At 37.4% G+C, this 21,477-nt stretch overlaps 1 protein-coding gene across 1 annotated transcript in view; it reads right to left on the reverse strand.

Annotated features, from left to right (window-relative positions):
• The window catches only part of WDPCP (WD repeat containing planar cell polarity effector), a 276,699-nt gene that overhangs the window by 150,699 nt on the left and 104,523 nt on the right, over positions 1-21,477 (reverse strand). Inside the window, exons 4-7 of the mRNA XM_027131634.1 lie at positions 18,044-18,091; positions 17,146-17,190; positions 15,550-15,620; positions 15,239-15,298 (exon numbers count right to left, since the gene is read on the reverse strand). Of these exons, the coding sequence (XP_026987435.1) occupies positions 15,239-15,298; positions 15,550-15,620; positions 17,146-17,190; positions 18,044-18,091 (224 nt within the window). The remainder of the gene's footprint in view (positions 1-15,238; positions 15,299-15,549; positions 15,621-17,145; positions 17,191-18,043; positions 18,092-21,477) is intronic.

Raw genomic sequence — 21,477 nt, forward strand, 5'->3', positions numbered from 1 at the left:
ATATGTCAGCCAGTTCCATTGAGGCTCACCTGAACAAATCACCTGTAAATGAGTTGCTGTGGAGGCAAAGGTGTTTTCCATGTTCCAACAAGCAGATGATTTGGAAGCTTCTCAAAATCTAATCAACACTTTTCTCATAAAGAAAAGGTAACAAATGAGGACCAGGTCAAATATTTTAAATGGAGTGGTGAGCAGTGCACAGTTCAGATCAGAGCCTGGAGGAAGCCTGTACCAAATGTCTGTAACTCTGTTCAGGGATATGACTCTGATAACTAATGCCAGTTGTCAAGAAAGAAAAAGCCCAAGGGCAAGTCAGAGCCCTAACCATAGCCTGATAGAAATATCCTGTAAGAACATCTCCTTGCTTTTGTTCTAATTCTCGGTTCACCAATCAGCCTTCTTATCTATAATTTAGTCCCTTGAGTAATTCATCCATCAGGTGGGGGGCACTGAAGCTATGAATATATATTTGATAACCCAGGAGTTCAGAGTAAAGAGGAGAGGGCTTAGAATTAGGCCTTGAGGAACCCTAACATTCAAGGACAGGGGAAAGAAGCATAGGCCTGAAAAGGACACAGAGAAGAATGCTGGAGAGGTAGGAAGAATATTAGAAGAGCAAAGTGTCATCGAGAACTAACAGAAAAAAGTATTTTAAGAACACTGGAGTGGTCGGTACTGTTGAATCCTCCTGTGTATTTTAGATGATGCTTTAAAAAAAAAAGTCTATTGGATTTAGTAATACAGAGGGTTTTTTGTAATCTCAGTGTAAAAGGTTTTCAGTGTAATCAGGAGAAAAGTATAGCTGAAGTTGGTTAAATGCTGAGTGAGCAACAGAGAAATGGAGACCCCAAACAGAAATTCTTTTGAGAAATTTGATTCTGAAGGAAAGGGATAAGATATGGTGGTACCTGAGATGAATACTAATTGTGTTTATTTGATTGAGTAGAGCCTATTTAAGTTGACCAGAAATCTCAAGGAATTCCAAATAGCCAAAACAATTTTGAAAAAGAAGAAAGTTCTCACACTTCCTGATTTCAAGACATATTATAAAGCCACAATAATCAAAATAGTGCGGTACTATCAAAAGACAGATCTACAAGCCAATGGAACAGAATAGAGAGCCCAGAAATATACCCTCACAAATATGATCTTCAAATGATCTTCAACAAGAGCCAAGATCACTCAATAGGGAAAGAACAGTCTCTTCAACAAATGGTGCTGGGAAAACTGGATATCCACATGCAAACAGTGAAGATGGACCCTTACCTTACACCACACACAAAAATTAACTCAAAATGGATTAAAGACCTGGACTCAGACCCAAAACCATAAAACTCCTTGAAGAAACCATAGGGGAAAAGCTTCATAACGCTGGATTTGAAAATGATTTCTTAGATATGACACTAAAAGCAAAAATAGACAAATGTGACTACATAAAACTTTTGTGCATCAGAGGACACAATTAACAGAGTGAAAAGGCAACCTACAGAGTGGGAGAAAGTATTTGCAAATCATGTATCTGACAAGAGATTAATATCCAAAATATACTTTTTTAAACTCCTATAACTCAACAACAACAAAAAAATCAAAAAACCCAATTAACAAATGGGCAAAGGACTTGAATGGACATTTCTCCAAAGATGATATACAAATGGCCAACAAGCATATGAAAAGATGCTCAACATCACTAATCTTTAGAAAAATGCATACCAAAACCACAATGAGATATCACCTCACACCCACAAAATAGCAACTATCAAAAAAAAAAAGAACACAGGGCTTCTCTGGTGGCGCAGTGGTTGAGAGTCCGCCTGCTGATGCAGGGAACACAGCTTCGTGCCCCAGTCCAGGAAGATCCCACGTGCCATGGAGCGGCTGGGCCTGTGAGCCATGGCCGCTGAGCCGGTGCGTCCGGAGCCTGCGCTCCACAACGGGAGAGGCCACAACAGTGAGAGGCCCGCATACCGCAAAAAATAAATAAATAAAATAAAAAATAACAAGTGTTGGTGAAGATGTGGAGAAACTGGAACCCTTCTGTACTGTTGGAGGGGCTGTAAAATGGTTCATTTTACAGGAGGACAAAACAGGAGGTTCCTCAAAAAATTAAAAATAAAACTATCATCTAATTCAGCAATCCCATTTGTGGGTATATAAGCAAAAGAAATGAAAGCAGGGTCTTCGAGAGCTATTTGTACACCCATGTTCACAGCAGCACTATTCACAACAGCCAAGAGAAGGAAACAATCCACATGCTCATCAACAGATGAATGGATAAACATAATGTGGTAAATACATCCGGTGGAATATTATTCAGCGTTAAAAAGGAAGACAATTCTGTCACATGCTACAACATGGATGAACCATGAGGACATTATGCTAAGTGAAATAAGCTAGTCACAGAAGGACAAATACTGCATGGTTCCACTTACATGAGGTAGCTAAAATAGTCAAACTCATAGAAGCAGAGAGTAGAATGATGGTTGCCAGGGGCTGGGGGTAGGGGTAAACGGAGTTGTCATTTAAAGGGTAGAGTTTCAGTTTTGCAAACTGAAAAAGTTCTGGACATGTTTCACAACAATGTGAATATACTTAACACTACCAAACCGTACAGTTAAAGATGTGTTAAGACGGTAAATTTTATGTGTTTTTTACAATAAAATATTTGTTTAATTAAAAAGTTTCAAGTTTGGGACTTCCCTGGCGGTCTGGCGGTTAAGACTGCGCTCCCAATGTAGGGGGCCCAGGTTTGATCCCTGGTCAGGGAACTAGACGCCACGTGCCGCAACTAAGACCCAACACAGCCAAATAAATAAATAAACATTAAAAAAATTTTTTAAAGTTTATTGGAAAGGTCCAGTTGACAGAAAGGATTATTTTTAAAAAGCAGGCATCTGTGGCAAAAACTCTTTCTAAGCATTTTAAGTATGTTAACTTACTTAATTCTTATAATAAACCTATGAGTTAGGTATTTTTATATTCATTTTATAGTTAAGTGAACTCTGGCACAAACAGGTGAAGTAACTTCCCCAAAGTCACACGGCTAATAAGCCAAGATTTGATACCAAGAAGAATGGAGCAGTTTGCACTTTCCACCAGTAAGAGAAGGGACAATCATGTGGGGTTCTGAGGGAATGGGATCCAAGTCTATGCCAGAGGCTCCCAAACTTTCTCAGTTCATGGCACCCTCTGTGTCTCAGAAATTTTTATGGCTCCCCTAGTCCAAAAGAAATAACAGAATTCAAACAATTTAAGTATTTATATCCCAACAACTTGGTAGCCATTTGAAAACATAAGACACAGAGATTGAAAGAAAAATATATTTAATTCCTAAATAACCACATTACTTACTAATGGGATGTGTGCACTATTAGAAGTTGGGCACTACACAACTTCTCAAACCTTGGAATCAGACTGGAAACCCTTACCCTCATTGTGTTCTATGTTAATTCTTGTGTGGTACTTACTTGCTTTTTTATCACAGCAAGCTCTAAAAAACCAGCTTCATAGAGATATGACCTCCCCCAAAGGAATTTAGTGTGTTTTAATGTTGAAAATCTGCTCTACCTGGAGCTACTTGTTTGTGTAGAATCCAGCAGAAGTCTTGTGTTTTTCTTGAAATTTTAAAATATCCTGCAGGACTCCTGTGAATTCACTGTAATTCCCAGGGTGTATCAGTGCACAGTTTGAGAACTGTGGGTCTAGGTGGGATGCTTGGCTTTAAACAGGAGTAAAGATTATTCCTCTATTATGGCAGAAGGATGGATACAGATAGAGATTTATATGTTTGGCACATAGTGTTAACTGAGATCTCACAATTCAACCCAGGATTCTACCTAGACCAAGGGGACTACCAAATGATAGGTACTTCACTGTGGAAAGCCACTGTGAATATTTTACATTCAACACTATTTTATAAGAAGCATAGTTGCAGCTGCCTTTAATTTCAGTCACTTAAGTAGTATAAATGCTAACCTAATAGTTTTATTTTTTAACTTTATTTTTTAAAATAAGGGGTATAAATCACAATTTGGCAAAAGCACTTGATGTGTTTTCTCTACCAGCTATTTTGGCATATCTATAACACAATATTCTCAAATATCATGAATGTAAAGTTGCTGGGTTCTCACACCCAACCATATATACTAAGTATATATGTACATTTCTAATTGGCACATTCCAAACTGTGCATCTAATACAAAGTTCTAAGTTTGAAGTCATATTTTAAGTTTTTATATAAAAATTAAGTACAAGGACGAAAATATAATGCACTAAAAGTCTTCTCATTAGCTAGCTATCGATGTAAAACTTTACTCTCCCTTTATAAAGTACATACATGTCTGGCATGTGTTTGTTTCCATTTTGTAAAATACACACGAAAATCAATGAGAGTCATTAGATTATTCAGATTTTGAACTCATTTAGCTTTAAACATATTTACTATTAACTGTAACTGGATATATGGAGGAAATTCATAGTCCTGAACTGGCTTCCTTTGTGGCAAAATACCTTGAAGCTTCCAAAACATTATTAGACCCAAATGCCAAGGGCAGAGGCAGGGAATTATGAGTTTCTTCAAAGAAATGTTTTTAAATGAAAACAATTAATAAAAGAGAAAGGACCATTTATGAAAAGAACAGGAAGGAAATGCTGATTGATGACACAAAGACACATTATTATGAAGAAGATAAAAATTTTCTTTGTGTCATAACCGTGTTCTAAAACTGGGTCCATATATTACTGTATATTTAAGAGTAAATAGTTAATGTATTGATGAATTATCATAGGTCATCAAACTTTGGATTGAATTAGTCAAGATACAATGTAAATTTTCTATTTTTCCTGGAAAGGAATGATTTTTTTTCCCTAAAAGAGTAATTATTAGGGCATGATATTAAACTGGCTAGCTGAACATTAAGATTACTCAGGTATAGTACTGTGTGTATGCAAACATACAGATACGCATTCTTATTCTTAATATAAACCTTTGTGGGGGTGACGGCCATGGGCATGCATCACTCAGAGCTCCTTCAGGAGGAACGAATGCTGGGAACACAGTTGACTGACCAAGACCAAATATTCCCTAGGTGGCTACTAGCCAATGGCTGAGCATGGTGTGGTACTAGTCCAACGGGGGACTCCTCTAATGAGCAACTTTGACTCAGGGACTCTCCTGTGGCTGAAATTTTCTGAGCACCATGCTGCAGCCTGAGGCTCCTTATACCCAGTCCTTTCTCCTCATCGCTCAGGGCTCAGACCAGCATCACAGTCAAAAGGCTCTCCTGCCTGATTCCTTCCCCTTTATCTTTCACATCTCCCCATAAATCACTTGCTGTTCTAGCACTATCTTGACATCTGCTTCTCAGAAGCACTCTGGGCATGTTTAAAAAGTATTTCAAGGCTTCCCTGGTGGCGCAGTGGTTGAGAGTCCGCCTGCCGATGCAGGGGACACGGGTTCGTGCCCCGGTCCGGGAAGATCCCACATGCCGCAGAGCGGCTGGGCCTGTGAGCCATGGCCGCTGAGCCTGCGCGTCCAGAGCCTGTGCTACGCAACGGGAGAGGCCACAACAGTGAGAGGCCCGCATACCACAAAAAAAAAAAAAAAAAGTATTTCAATTAAAGAAATACACATATAAATTGTTAAAATGTCAAAGAATACTTGGAATTAAAGCAGCTGTTTACTGTCTTATCCCACCACAGCCTCTCATCCCACTTTCAAATGTAACCATTTCAACTCTTGGTAATTTCTCCTGGTTCTACCATCATATTTCTAAATACGTTGTGTCACTTAGAACTGCATTCAGGTGCATGTAATAGAAACCTTAAAAAAAAAAAGTCATTACTTAACCGAATGGAAGTTTGTTCTTCCTCACAGAACAAGAAATATGGCCTTAAGCAGTCCACGGCTGAAAAGACAGCTCCATGACATCAACAGGTACCAGAAACCTACTTTTCATCCCCTTTCCCTTTATTAAGTGGCTTTTGATTAACATTACTCCAGCAATTAATTCTTCCCTTTTCTGCATCGACTGTACTGCTCCCATTAGCTTACCAACAGGAATAGATGTTATTCCTTGCATCTAAAACAAGAAACAAAAACCTCTTTTTTTATTTTTTTGCGGTACGCGGGCCTCTCCCGTTGCAGAGCACAGGCTCCGGAGACGCAGGCTCAGCCGCCATGGCTCACGGGCCCAGCTGCTATGCAGCATGTGGGATCTTCCCGGACCGGGGCACGAACCCGTGTCCCCTGCATTGGCAGGCGGACTCTCAACCACTGCGCCACCAGGGAAGTCCCAAAAACCTCTTTTAACCTCACCTCTCTCTCAAGCTCCTGACCTATTTCTCCATTTTCCTTTATAAAGTAATCCCTTCTGATGTTGTAAAGCCCTAATTTCTCTCCTCCTATTTTCCCTTAACTACATTCCAGTCAGGCTTCTGCCCATGCCATCTATTGACCCTGCTCTAATCTAGGTCACGAATGACCTCCATGCTACTCCATCCGATAGTCAATCTCAGGCAACTGTTACTGGTATGCTACATACCAGCAACACTCAACTTTCTTCCTGAAACCTAGTTTCCAGGGCACCACATTCCCTTCAGTGTGCTCTACCTCTCTGGCTACTCCTTATTCGTCTCCTTTCTCCATCTCTCCCTTTCTCTCTCTCCAATCCCCAATGCTGGAGCACCCCAGAGCTCCGCCCTTCTGCCTCCTCTAGTTCTCTATCTACACTCACCCCCTTGGTGATCTTCACTGATTTCTTGGCTTCAATGCCATCTTTGTTGCTGCCTCCCAAATTTCTCTCTCCAGCCCAGGCCCTTCTCTAAACTACACATTCCTATAACCAATTGTCTACTGACTTCTCTACTTGAATATCTAATAGGCATTTCAAACACTGACGTCAAAAACTGAGCTCCTGATATTGCCCTCAAAAATGTCTCTTCTCAGTCTTCGCCATCTCAGTAAATGGCCATTCTTCCAGTTGCTCAGAACTTTCTCCTATATTCCACATCTGATCCATCAGCAGAATCTGGCCACTTCTCACCACTTAACCGCTCCATGCGGTCAAAACCACCGTTATGGCTGTTCACCTGGACTATGGTAGCAGCCTTCTAACTGATTGCCCTGATTTGATCTTCATTTCCTTCAATGTGTTCGCATCACAATACCTAGAGTTATCCAATTAAAAAGTAAATCAGATCAAGCTCCTCCTCGGCTCAAAAGCCCCGAAGGGTTTCCCATCTCACTTAGAGTAAAAGCCAAGTCCTTCAAAGGCCTGGAAGGCCCTTATATAACTAATGCCTCATTTTCTCTCTGATCTTAATTCCTACTACTCTTCTCCTTGCTCATCCCACTCCAATCAGATAAACTCTGATGTTTTTCAAACATGCCACGTATACTTCCATCTCAGGGCCTCTGTACCTGCCTGGAACTCTCTTCTCCAGATACCTTCCACGGCTTGCTCCTTTATGTCTTAATCACACGAGGTTTTTACTGGTCACCAGATATCAGGCCCATCCTGCCCTACCATCCCCCACATATACTTCCTATTTTTCTTGCTTTACTTTTCTCTTAACAGTTATTACTTTCTTACATACTCTAAATTTTACTTATCGATCCCTTCTTGACTGTCTACCCTGATAAAACTTAAGCTACAGGGGAACAGGAATAATGGTCATTTTTGTCTGTTTTATTCACTGGCATCCCTAGCAATGAGAATTCTATTTGGCATATACTAGGCACTATATATATATGCCTTGAGTGAAAGAATGGTCAAAAGCAGGGCCCAGTCCCTTCAGGAATATTTCAGATCCAGACTGGAAGCGCAGAAGCTGAAAAGCCACATCCCAATTGAGTCTGGTGTGACATTATACATATATATAAAATAAGTACATGTATTTTATATGTAAAAATACATTTAAAGTATGCAATATTCCTACAATATTTTGCTTTTTTAGAGGAATTTCAAACGCCTCAGCCTGGGGAAGACATATTTTTGGATAGGGGCAGTGGTCTATGGAGAATAATACCACTAGTTTGAACAACCTACTCTGCCCTCATAGCAGGCAGTGAATGGCAGGGCTTTGTGGAGCCACTGGAAGCCCTAGGCAACAGGAAGAGTCAGTAAAACAGTGCAATACTTATTTAAAATTCTGATATTTTGCTCATTATAGGTCTTCTGAGGGGCATTAATTCTGATTTTTAAATGCTGTACAAAAATATGACTTAAAAAAAGTAAGCTTTCTTGTAAGTCCTACCAGGAACCTCTGCTTACTTTGGCCAGAACTGCCTCATTTTGCCACTCTGAACAATAGGGTCTGTTCATAAAGAAAAATGGATACTGGACAAGCAACTAGCAATGTCTTCCATATGTTATTTCTTGATTTAGTCATTACCTACTGATTTTTTTTCAGTAAAATTTAATTATCCTATATCTTTTATTATCTTATTAAATATTATTATTAATTCTCCTAGATCAGACTAGATATCAGATCTATCAGTTCCTTTTCTTCCCTCCCTCCAATATCCCTAGGAGAACCTTCTGTCCCCTGCCCCAATTTGGACCAGCTGCTACCTAGGCCTAAGGCACAGTCATCCTAAGATTTCTCTTCCTTTCTTTCCTGTGTAAGATCCTCTGTTTCCTGGATCCTAAGAAATCTTGCTTCTTGGTTCACTCTACTGCTTTAGGGCAGCACATCTTCCAATAACTTCCTGAGAAAAAGTCCATGGCAGGTAGGTAAGATTTTTTGAGAGCTAACTAGCTTGAAAATGTCCTTGCTTGAAAGACAATTTAGAATTCTAGACACAGAATTCTAGGCTAAAAGCTCTTCCCTTCAGAATTTTGAAGGCATGATTCCACAGTCTTCTAACTCCTTGTATTGCTGTTGAGAAGTCTGATTCCCATTCTTTTCTATGTACCTTATTTTTCTTTTTTTTACTGCAAAAGCTTTCTGGATCTTCTCTTTATCTTTGGTTTTCTAAAATTCACAAAATATGTCTTGGTATTAGTCTTTTTTTCAACCACTGGGTCCTTTCAAACTGGAAACAAACATCCTCCAGTTATGGGAAATTTTCTTCTATTATATTTTGTTTGTTTGTTTCTTCCCTCCTGTTTTCTATCATTAGTAAGATATTGGACCTTCTGGCCTGATGCTCTAATCTTCTTATCTTCTATTGCCTATTGTTCACTATGTCCCTTAGTACACTCTGTTCTGCATTATAGGGATATTTTAACTTTATTGTTCAATTCTTCTATTAATTCTTCTATCTATGCTGTCATATTTTTAAAATTCATTTTTATTTTTATTTATTTTTGGCTGCGTTGGGTCTTTGTTGCTGTGCGTGGGCCTTCTCTAGTTGCGGCGAGCAGGGGCTACTCTTCGTTGCGGTGCACGGGCTTCCCACTGCAGTGGCTTCTCTTGTTACGGAGCACGGGCTCTAGGCACGTGGGCTTCAGTAGTTGTGGCACACAGGCTCAGTAGTTGTGGCTCACGGGCTCTAGAGCACAGACTCAGTAGTTGTGGCACATGGGCTTAGCTGCTCCGCAGCATGTGAGATCTTCCTGGACTAGGGCTCAAACCCGTGTCCCCTGCATTGGCAGGTGGATGTCTTAACCACTGTGCCACCAGGGAAGCCCCTATGCTGTCATATTTTTAATTCTCAAGAGCTCCTTTCCTTTTTCTTGAGTATTCCTTTTTCAAAAATAGCATCCTATTCTTGTTTCAAAGATGCAAGAACTTCTCTTATTTCTCTGTGGGGATTAATTTTAATTCCTTGAATTTAGCTCTGTTTATTGTACTGTCCCTGATTCTTTTTCTTTTCTGTTTGTTTTAGCCTCAGACTCATAGATCTTAGATTTACAGATGGAGATTTCCTTGAAAGTACTGTGGATCTCTGGCTCCCTGGTTATATTTATTTTTTTAAAAGATCTTTATTGGAGTATAATTGCTTCACAACACTGTGTTAGTTTCTTTTGTACAACAAAGTCAATCAGCCATATGCATACATATATCTCCATATCCCCTCCCTCTTGAGCCCCCTCCCACCCTCCCTGTCCCACCCCTCTAGGTTGTCGCAAAGCATCGAGCTGATCTCCCTGTGCTATGCAGCTGCTTCCCACTAGCTATCTATTTTACATTTGGTAGTGTATATATGTCGATGCTACTCTCACTTCACCCCAGCTTCCCCCTCCCCCCCTCAGTGTCCTCAAGTCCATTCTCTATGTCTACGTCTTTATTCCTGCCTGGCCACTAGGTTCATCAGTACTATTATTTTTTTAGATTCCACATATATGCGTTAGCAGACGGTATTTGTTTTTCTCTTTCTGACTTACTTCACTTTGTATGACAGACTCTAGGTCCATCCACCTCACTACAAATAACTCAATTTCGTTTTTTTTATGGCTGAGTAATATTCCATTGTATATATGTGCCATATCTTTTTTATCCATTCATCTGTTGGACATTTAGGTTGCTTCCATGTCCTGGCTATTGTAAACAGTGCTGCAATGAACACTGTGGTACATGTCTCTTTTTGAATTATGGTTTTCTCAGGGTATATGCCCAGTAGTGGGAGTGCTGGGTCATATGGTAGTTCTGTTTTTTGTTTTCTAAGGAACCCCCATGCTGCTCTCCATAGTGGTTGTACCAATTTACATTCCCATCCCTGGTTATATTTAAAAGTGAGTCTCCAAAAAATTGATTGGAAGCTTGGTGTGTACAAACAGGCTTGTTAACTTGGGCTTCACTGTAAGGAGATTTGTTGGCACACCTATATTTTCAAAGGGAACTACCAAATATCAGTATGCATAGGCTTTGCTCTGGGAGTAATAATCTATTTTGTCAGAGAAGGGTCTTCTAAATAAGTTACATTGAGATATACCCTCGGTGCTGGAGCGGGTAAAGAGTTGGGGAAGATCTCACCATTCCAGATACAGACTCTTACTTAATCCCCTTATTTTCAGTCTAGCCACCTTACTTCTGCTCTGTGCTTAGAATCTTCAAGTCCAGAAACCCCCTAGTTTGGTGTTTCCAGAAAATAATTATCCCATTTCATTTGTTCTTTGTAGAAACCACCTCTGGTTTTCATGTTTTAGCCTACATCCCACTGCCAGGCTAATCTCTGTGCTTTCTCTAAATTCTTATTACCTTTTTAACTTGGTGTCATACAACTTAGCACTCACTAGTGTCCTAGTGATTTTACATGTCTGTTTCCCTTGACTAGGTTATACTGGCAACTCAGCCCACACTTCACACATCTTTAGTGCCTCCTGCAATGGTGGCAGTCAGTAAATACTGTGTGATGGGTTTTGTATAAATAATATGCTATTACTAATAGTTGTAACTTAAAACCATGGTTTGTCAATTATTATTTTATGAGGAAATCGAAACTCATTTTCACACAGTTTGGTGAAAGATCAGGTAACGATGCTATTCATTATACAACTGAGGAAGTTATAATAAAATAAGTTCCTTAAGGTCACAGTTTATCTGTGATATGCTTGGAAAATAATCTCTACTTTTACATAGCCTGTCAAGTAATTCATTACAAGAATTTAAAAAGAAAACTATCTTTTCTTGGCATTTTAAAATTGTATCTGGAAATGTCAAATAAGTATAGAAAGAAATCAGGGTAAAGATGACTATATCATACTTTTATGCTCAAATGTACATATATGATTCAAATAATTTAATCTAAAATCAATATATATGAAGTTACATCTATCTTAATGATAATATTGCTTTTAACTAATTATGCAGTAATCTGCAAATATGAATGTGACTTGAAGCACAATTTAAGGAATTAAAATATTCCACCACAGCAGTGTACAATTTAATAGTAGCTTAATGCTGAAACTATTATTCCCTAAGAATAGTTTGGAAAATGGTTTAAGAAATTCAAAGCAGAAAATTATTAAATACTTTCTCATAATAAAATAATTTTAGGAGATCAAAAAAACAGTGAGAAATATATGTGATACACTTTTAATTCATTTCAAACTAGTAACAGGTACAGTCTGAAAAACCAACTTCAAAAGAAAGTTTTCATATAGAACATATGTATCGGTAAGTCTTGATTTATAAACTGTTCTGAATTTACAAATGGAATTATTTTTTAAATGGTACAATTTACAGGTCATTGAATCACTGAATCAACAACATGAATTAAGCTTTGATACTGATGATAACCTATCAAAAAAAAACCCTTGTTATTCAACAGAGGGAAAAATCCAGGCTCAGATTGCATCCTCTGAAATTCTTTATGTTGTTGTAGTTGCATCACTAATTCCTGAACAACTGAACCTTTCGAAGAAATAAGGATCCCTTAAAAAGAAGACAACCAAGATAAATTCCATATAGCCTAAAGTTGCCCCTTTTTGAGGGGGGGATAAAAGATTTACATTAGTTAAGGAGTGGCACAGTCAAAAACTGAAGAGTCTAACTATGTTAGCACCAAGATACTGAGGAACTTTTTTCACTTCTTTTCTAAGAATTAGAGAACTTTACGTTGTGATCAATGGCTGCCATTTTAGGGTTAAATATATGGGGGAAATTACTAATAGAAATGAAAGCATATGTTACCTTTAGAGTTACCACACTGGATGATGTACAAAAGGGGGACCCTATGGGAGCCTGTAGAGATGATTTACTGATTTTGCAGCTAACAAAAGGTTAAGGGGATCCTTACGAAAATTTAGCTTGAGCACCAAATTTTTAATTTTCTGTCATATTAGAGATCTTTAAGAATAACACACATATTCATATTTTTAGAAGACCTAGCTAATAGTCCTGTCTAGAAACTGTGGTAGTGGATGGATAACGTTAGGAGGTCTTTCAAAGGCCCTAAAGATATGGGGAATAACCTGGACCTGTGGACACGGTGGAGGTCAAGTTATGTTGTTGAAATATATCACATCAAGAATGTGCTGGTAGTAAAAGGTCTATTTAAGGCATATCTTATCAATCATAGAAATAAAGCACAAAATATGACAGAACATAATGATAAGCTCCAGTGGAAATGTTAAACACAGACTCATTGGTACAACAGCCTATGAAATCAGTATTTTCAGTTTCCTATAAATTACGGAAGTAATTTTGTATATATTCTATCACACAAATTCCTTTTCTGAGTTGAATTAATTCAATAGTGAGGAATATCCATCTTCATACTCTCCCATACATACATGCACACAAACCTGCTTATTAAATCAAAATGCAATAAAGTCTATTTAAAACGGATTGCGTACTGAGATGCTCCACTGCATATTTTCAGATGCCTGACATGTTCCAACTTACCTGTGCAACAGTAAGGGTGAGGCCATGAGACACACCTCTTACTATAGGTGGTAGGCTTCCCCTGCAGTCAAATAATTTTGAACCAGCTTTTAAAGTGAGTAATGGCATTGAGAAGTACAATTTGAGTTGTACTAAGTTTAAAACTTTCTGGAGTATATTTTGTATTCAAGTTTTAAAGTCTGATTAAAATTTTTATGAAAACAAATTATGAATTTTTAAATAATTCCATCCTTTTCAATAGTATCCTAAGTCTAATTTAAGAAGTACTATGGTTCTAAAAAAGAAATGAAATTGAGTTATTTGTAGTGAGGTGGATGGACCTAGAGTCTGTCATACAGACTGAAGTAAGTCAGAAAGAGAAAAACAAATACCATATGCTAACACATATATATGGAATCTAAAAAAAAAAAAAAAGCTCATGAAGAACCTAGGGGCAAGACGGAATAAAGACACAGACCTACTAGAGAATGGACTTGAGGACACGTGGAGGGGGAAGGGTAAGCTGGGACAAAGTGAGAGAGTGGTAGTGTATATATGGACATATATACATTACCAAACGTAAAATAGATAGATAGTGGGAAGCAGTAGCATAGCACAGGGAGATCAGCTCGGTGCTTTGTGACCAGCTAGAAGGGTGGGATAGGGAGGGTGGGAGGGAGATGAAAGGGGAAGGAGATATGGGGATATACGTATAACTGATGCACTTTGTTATAAAGCAGAAACTAACACACCATTGTAAAGCAATTATACTCCAATAAAAATGTTAAAAAAAAAAAGAAGTATTATGGTTCTAAAAATATTAATTCAACCTTGTAAACAGTCTCTGGAAAATAATAATTATGACAGTTGAGGAGGTAACTAAAGTCACTTTCATGAATAAAGGTAGACTAGTTTAAACAAAAAATGAGCACAAACCAGAGTCCACTAAAATGAGATCTATATTCAAATAGTAGATTAACACAAGTTTATAATCACTACAAATTCAATGTGGTAGATTTATGGATAGAGCCATGGGTCTAAACTTCAAACAAGAGTAGTTAGACCTAAAATTCGTGAATCACATTGTAAGCAAGTAAGAATTTAAATTGATACAGGATATTTAATTCCATAAAACAGTTATAATTATTAGTACTGATGTAACTTCAACTACATGTAGGAGTAGAATATTACTAATGATTCGTTTTATCATAAGCGAGTAAAATTTTTCTAGGCAAATAGCATTTTTTAAGCCTACTGACACAGCTGAGATATTTGTCCATTATTTTATGATCAACGGACAAGTGATTATTATGTCCTGAATCTAGACCCATTCAACATGTAGCTCACCTTGTCCAGGATCTAATAGTGCTGTACAGAAGAACTTTCTGTGATGGAAATGCTCTGTATATATATTGTCCATATGATAACATGTGGCTACTGAGCACTTAAAATGTGGGTAGTGCAACTGAGGAATTGAATTTTTAATCTTAATTAGTTTAGATTTATATTTAAATAGCCACAGGTGACTACCAGCTACCATATTAAACAGTACAGTTTAGAAGGTTCAAAAAGTAAGAGCAAATGTCTTGTTTTGTTAGGTCTAACTCTAGTCTGCTTGTTGATTTCCATAAGCATGGTGTTCACAAGTGCTTACAAGAGTGGTCAAAATACCTTTTGTCCTATGGTTTTACCTTCATTCATAAATATGATTAAATCTATGACAAACAAAAAATACCATCTGAAAAGACTGTTACTAGTGCTTATAGTGTCAGTACAACTATACTGATTAATGAGGTAGCCTGAGTCAATCTGTCTAATGTTAGTTATAGAATGACTAGAATTCAAACTATGAAATACCTGTTCCTAAAAAGTTTTTGTCCATTACCTATCATAACACAAGAATACCAATTACTGCATAGTTTTCAGCTCCACTGGTTAAACACTGCGAAAGCATGTCAAACCTTTTTACCTGACAGACATATTTGTTCTTCCATTTGCTCAGCACACACTGACTATTTTGCATCAGCTCCTGAAGGAAACAGAAAAAGAGAGTGCAGTTGGCTATACACATTGTCGTTACCAGTTAAAGTGCTTCTGATTTGCAAGCAAAAAAAAAGATCAGCATGCCTCACAAAGATGCAACTGTTTTGGAACTCCTCACTGGACAAAAGCAAAGCTATCATCACCAGGAGAGTTGATCCTTTATGAAAATTAAAGCTGTTGAAAGATGTTTTAAAACAGATTTGTTTGTTGCCATTTTTGAAACTTCTGGAAAGATACCTCCAACTCCTTGAGTGAGTCTCGAAGTTTTTCTGGGCGTCTGTTTTTGAGCGTCCATGGAAAATCTCGTGCTGGCAAACAAAACGTGTACTACAGTTAGTTAAACATGGTTTAAAAAGGAAACTCTGCTTAGCAATGTGCCTTAGGAGATTAAAATAAGACACCTCCTTAACTGAAAGGAAGCAGGCTTCACTTCCATCATCAAATGACAGTTTTTGAAAGGCTCTGTCATAAAAACAGGATTTTTACCACAAAACAATCTCCCTGATCAAAATTTTATGATGACAACTAACAAGGCTCGGAGAATCCCTGGGAAAGTTTCCTAGGCCTGTGAATCTAGCACTTAACAGTAAATGACCCACTCTTTACCACAGAAGTAACATTTTCATATAAATAAAGAGTCAATCCGAAAGAAATTCCAAACTGTGCAAGTAGCCTTATCAGATCTGAAAATTCCTATGAGTAAATGAATATAGTGAGGAAAGAAATAAAATTTAAAAAATAACACAGAGAAAATGAATTTAAAATTAAGCATCACACATTTAAACTAAGGACAAATTTGAGGGAAATCCAAGTCTTAACAGATTAGACACTAACAGTGCTCTTTTCTATTTAAAATAATTCTCTTTAAAATCTACACCACAATTCAATAATGATAAGCCTTTGTTTTGTTTTAAATTAAAAGATAAAATTATTTAGTAGAGTCTCAATGTTAGCCTAAGACAAACTAAAAATAGTTCTGTTTAAAAGAATTAACAGAATATTAAATTCATTATAATGATATCTATTTCATCACGAAAACGAATTCATCTCTGAATTCTCCTAATAATTCTAAATGCGTGTGTACATGTGTTTTGTGTGTATGTACATATAATATACAGTATATATAGGCATTTAAATTTTTATAGAATTGCTATTATCTTATTAAAGCAAATTAATGACATTCTATAAACATAATTTATGATGTGCAGAGCATATGTAAAAAGTTTTAAATCTCTGTTGCAGGTACTAATACAGTATTTTTAAAAATTAAATGTTAGCTTGATCATTTAAAATGAGAATAAGTAGGATATTCAGCTCCACCTATATTCCAAATAAAACAGTCATATTTTAACCACATTATACTGTACCCATATTACATATATAACACGTTTATATATTTGAAAACAGGAAAGACTAAAGAGAATAAAATGCTAATACTGATAATTACAAATCTTATTCTCTTACAATGGGTAAAACATATTAATAATTTAGGCATAATATGGATAATAAAATGTTATCAGAATTTAAGCATGGCACACTTTTTAAATATATTAAATAATATAAATATGGTTCAATAAGAAAGTTTGTGTTTACAGAAGCATATATCTCACCGAACAATGGACAGAGATTTCAATGGTCTAAACGAAAAATTCCTAACAATATAATTCTTATTCACGTTTATGTACCTAAACAATGGGAATTTATAAGAAATTTGTAAGGAATAACATTTTCTATTTGTGCAGAAAGTTTAAAATATGTTTTAAGACTGAATTTTCAGGGATATTAAAATTCCACTTTTATAATTATTCCAAAAAAATATAAAGTAAAACTTACATTCTGCCAGCTTCTGCTTTTCTTCTAAGTTACCATGCTCTGTTGCTGATATTGTGGTAGTGGAGAGATGTTAAAAAAAAAAAAAGTGGAAATTATTTTTATTATAATACTTTGTATTTTTAATATGTGCATAAATAATTATTTATACATGCTATTGAGATTAATAAAATATGCTAAACTTTAAAAAAGGCAGTTGAAAAATGCCATAATTGGGATGTTTTCATTTCATAGAAGATTTCCTAAATTTGTAGTGAAAAGGCTTACAAAGCACAACAGGTGGGCCAATATCCTGAGTTCGCAATCTCATCAGATAGGGAACAGAACTGCAACTGAGCCCAGAACAGAAGCTGCTTCAGTCTGTCATCAGAACCATGAAGTCAGCCTATTAGCCACCAAGCTAAGCACACAGGATGCCCACACAAGCCTCACTTCAACAGAGACCAAAACAGGAAGTAACTCTAGCTAGAAAGACCTTTTGGCCCATCATGAAACTTCTGGGATTAACAGGATTAATCAGATAAAGAAAATTGATCACTCACTCAGAAATGCCTATTTCAGATATCAGGTGAGGATCTGGGAGGCCAGCATCAGTGGGACCCATGCATTAACAATGCCCTCTACTGGGACACTGATAAATAAACGAGAATAGACTGTCCAGTTATCAGTCTAATCAGCAGTAAAATGAAAATTTTCAGATTCTGCTATAGCATTTTCTCAATATTGCTTTATTTTATATAGAATAGATATCAACCTCAGCATTTTTCTGAAGAACTGGAGTAACCTTTCTTGAAATTCTAGAATTCATCTAAGACTCATAAAAACAGAGTTTTCAAGTCAGTATTTTATAGTTTAAAATAAAAAGTTTATAAAAATCACTTTAGTAGAACAGATACTTTACCTGGTGGCTCTTTCTTGTCATAATACTGGTAGATCCCGATGTCTCTATCTGTAGAAAGGAAGAAATGACATTAGATTATGGTAAAAAGTTATGGAGAATAAGAAGCCAACCCATACTGTACGGCAGGGTCAGTAGGGCAGGGAGGAGGGCAGAAACAATCTCTTTATGTTACTGGAAATAAAATACTTCAAAAGTATGTGGACATGGGTTTATCTATTCTAGGGATATTCAGGAACTGGATAGTTTATCAGTCCAGTTAGGAAAGAAATACACAAAACTAGAATGGCATGAGGAAAGAAGTGATAAAGAATTGACGCCAAGGAAGACCGACTTTTTTCTCTCATGCTTCCTCTGATATTTTTCACAGGGTGCTACCAAAAGAAACTACCACTAAGCAAGGCGAAATGAAATCAGTGGATAGAATTCTGAGCTGTGGCTTTCTCTTCTCTAATTTAACTCGAGTTTAGTAGGGTATTTGGGAGAAATCTGCAGAAAAGAAAGGTTTAGAGGAAGGTGTGGATAAATTATCTGAAGCTTGTTTAGATTCAAAAAACCTTCCAAACCATTCCAATTCGGATGCTCTGCTGGGGTTACAAAAGCAAAGCTAGGCTTCCAAGAAGCTGAGAGTGATTTGACCATGGAATCCGTTCCTGCAGTTGAATTACAGGAGAACAAAATAATTGTGTCCACTTTCTTCCTATCTGTGAATAGTGAAATATTTCTTTCTTTGAAATAACATTTGTTTCCTTCCATGCAAAATAATTCTAGTTACTAACAAAAGGATACAACTATTTCTAAAGAAATGGAAGCAGTGCAGGCTGCCCCCTAGTGACTGATTGCTCCAAACTTTCTCAAACTGAATGATAAAACTTCCTCAAAAAAGCTATAATTAACTTTTCAAATAGTTTTTCAAAACAGTCAATCATGCGTACTTACTGAAGCTCTATTTTATTCATCATGCCACTAATTGGGACATATAATTTAAAGAATGCAGTTTATTTCTGTTGGTTATATTGAAGATACCTAATAAGGAGTGCCAGGGAAAGGTCACGAGTATGGCTCCTAGGGTACTGATAATATTTTATTTCTTTACCTGGGTGAAGATTTTATGGGTGTGTTCACTTTTTGATAGTTCAAAACATATCTTTATAATCTTTACACTTTTCAATATACATGTAATACTTTTAATAAAAAGATTCTTAAAAAATCCAAGAACCATATGCATTATGTACACAGGCCATATCCTGTGTACATAAAGAATATGTGTACATAATGAATATTCCATGCATCCAAGTATTACAGCTCTAGAATAGAACTATGGGGATAATAAGGGGTCCTGAATTCTATGCACAAGTCTGACCTACTGCATCTGGCCCAGAGTGGGGCTCTTAAAACCGAAGCAGGAATAGAAAGGCATCCACATAAGACCCACGTCCCATGGAGTGCCAGAGCCTAAGCTAGATGAGGAAGGTGTCCACAGGGAAAGTCAGTCTGACATAGTACGTCAGAACCCTAGCAGGGTGAGAAGCACATTCATAGGAGCAATGGCCTCGTCTTGGGTGTTAGAGGCTGAATAAAGTGAGGAGGACATCCACATACAGGGGCAGCCCAACATAGTGTGTCAGAACGTACACGGGGTGAGAAGGACATCCATGCAGGGAAGGGAACTGTCATAGAGACAGAAGACTGTCTGCATACAGGGTGATTTTAAGTAAATAAAATAAAGATATGGAAGCGTCAGCTTTCCCAGTGAGAGAGAAGTACAAATATAAAAAGAGAGAACATTAGAATGAACCCTGTGGTGATAGATTAGAATTTGAGGTACTGGTATGAACTCATGGTTTTCGATATATTGAGATACAGAAGTGAATGTGTGCAAGTATGTGTGTATGCGTACATACATACATTCCCTAAGCTCTGGCCACTGAGAGTACCTGGGAGCAGTGATACTCCAAGAGCAATGAGTGCACCTAAAGCACACCTTGGCTTCTAGATACTATTCTCCTCTAAAAGGAACCAAGCTCCTTTGAGAATTGGCTGATTCCAGCACTGAGGAAGGGAAAGTATAATAAGAGCCTGAAAGATCTGTTGTGCCAGAAAGAATGGAAATGCTCAAATATTGACAGGGACATGGCACAAAGACAGAGAAGCCAGCTTGCAAGGGGTCCCACTGGCCACATCAGGGACAACTTAAACATCAAAATAAATAATGGTACTAATGGATTAAAATCATTGACTAAAACAGTACCTGAGCCCACAGGGATAAAATAAATTAAAAATATATTTAAAGTTTAATGAGGAATAAGATATTCACATATTTTCAAGGTATCTCCCTTACAAAATACTAATTAATTCCAAAGAAGAAAGTAACTTTGCAGTGGAGAAACCTAGCAGACATCACCTTAACCAAGTGATCATGAACATCATCAATAAAGACACGAATTGAAATTGTGCACTGCCTGTTAGGATGCATTGAGAATACAGCATCACTTCTGGAATATTCCCACCAGATATGCATAATTTGAACCTACTTATGAGGAAACTTCAATGATCTAAATTTAGGGACATACTACAAAATGAGTGCTAAAAAAATCTTCAAAAGTGTTAAAGTCACAAAAGTTAAAAAATAAATTAAAAAAAATTAAAAGGATGAAAGATTTGTTCCAGAATTAAAGAGCATAAAGAGACATGATAACTAAATGTAACATGTCTTTTTTTCTTTTTTCTTTTTTTTTTATGTAAGAAGTGGATTTATTTAGAGAGAAACACACTCCACAGACAGTGTGGGCCATCTCAGAAGGTGAGAAAGGCACCAGGGTATGGGGTTGTCAGTTTTTATAGGGGTGGGTAATCTCATAGGCTCGTGAGTGGGAGGCTTATTGCAGCTATTTCAGGAAGGGGTGGGGATTTCCAGGAATTGGGCCACCACCCACTTTTTTGATCCTTATGGTTGGTCTTGGAACTGTCATGACGCCTGTGGGCGTGTCATTTAGCATGCTGATGTGTTACAGTGAGGTATACTGAGGCTTAAGGTCTAGTGGAAGTCGACATGTCCACCATCTTGGACCCATTTGGTTCTAATCAGTTTATGTCATGTCCTCGGGCTATGTCATTCTTTCAAAGGTTGTGCCCTGCCTCCTTCCCTCCTGTTTCATTCCCCCCTCAGATATTTTACTCCCATATTCTTATGAGAGCAGAAGGGCAATCGTCCGTCTTCTGTAACTGCTTCAGAGCTGAGTGGGGGGTGTCGACCCTGCCTGTTAGGGAGTAAAAATCTCTGGATGCCTGATCTAGGGGCCCCAGAGGCAGGACAGCTCCTTGTTTTAAGTCAGTATGGGCTGTAATCCTCACATAGCCATCATATTGGTGTGGAACTGTTGTAACTGCTTCCATAGCCTTTCTATGAATCTTGATGATGAAGCACTTTTTGTAAA

The sequence above is a fragment of the Aethalodelphis obliquidens genome, unplaced genomic scaffold (genome assembly GCF_003676395.1).
Source record: "Aethalodelphis obliquidens isolate GAN/ISIS:26980383/991018 unplaced genomic scaffold, ASM367639v1 scaffold40, whole genome shotgun sequence".
Taxonomy (NCBI): Eukaryota; Metazoa; Chordata; class Mammalia; order Artiodactyla; family Delphinidae; genus Aethalodelphis; species Aethalodelphis obliquidens.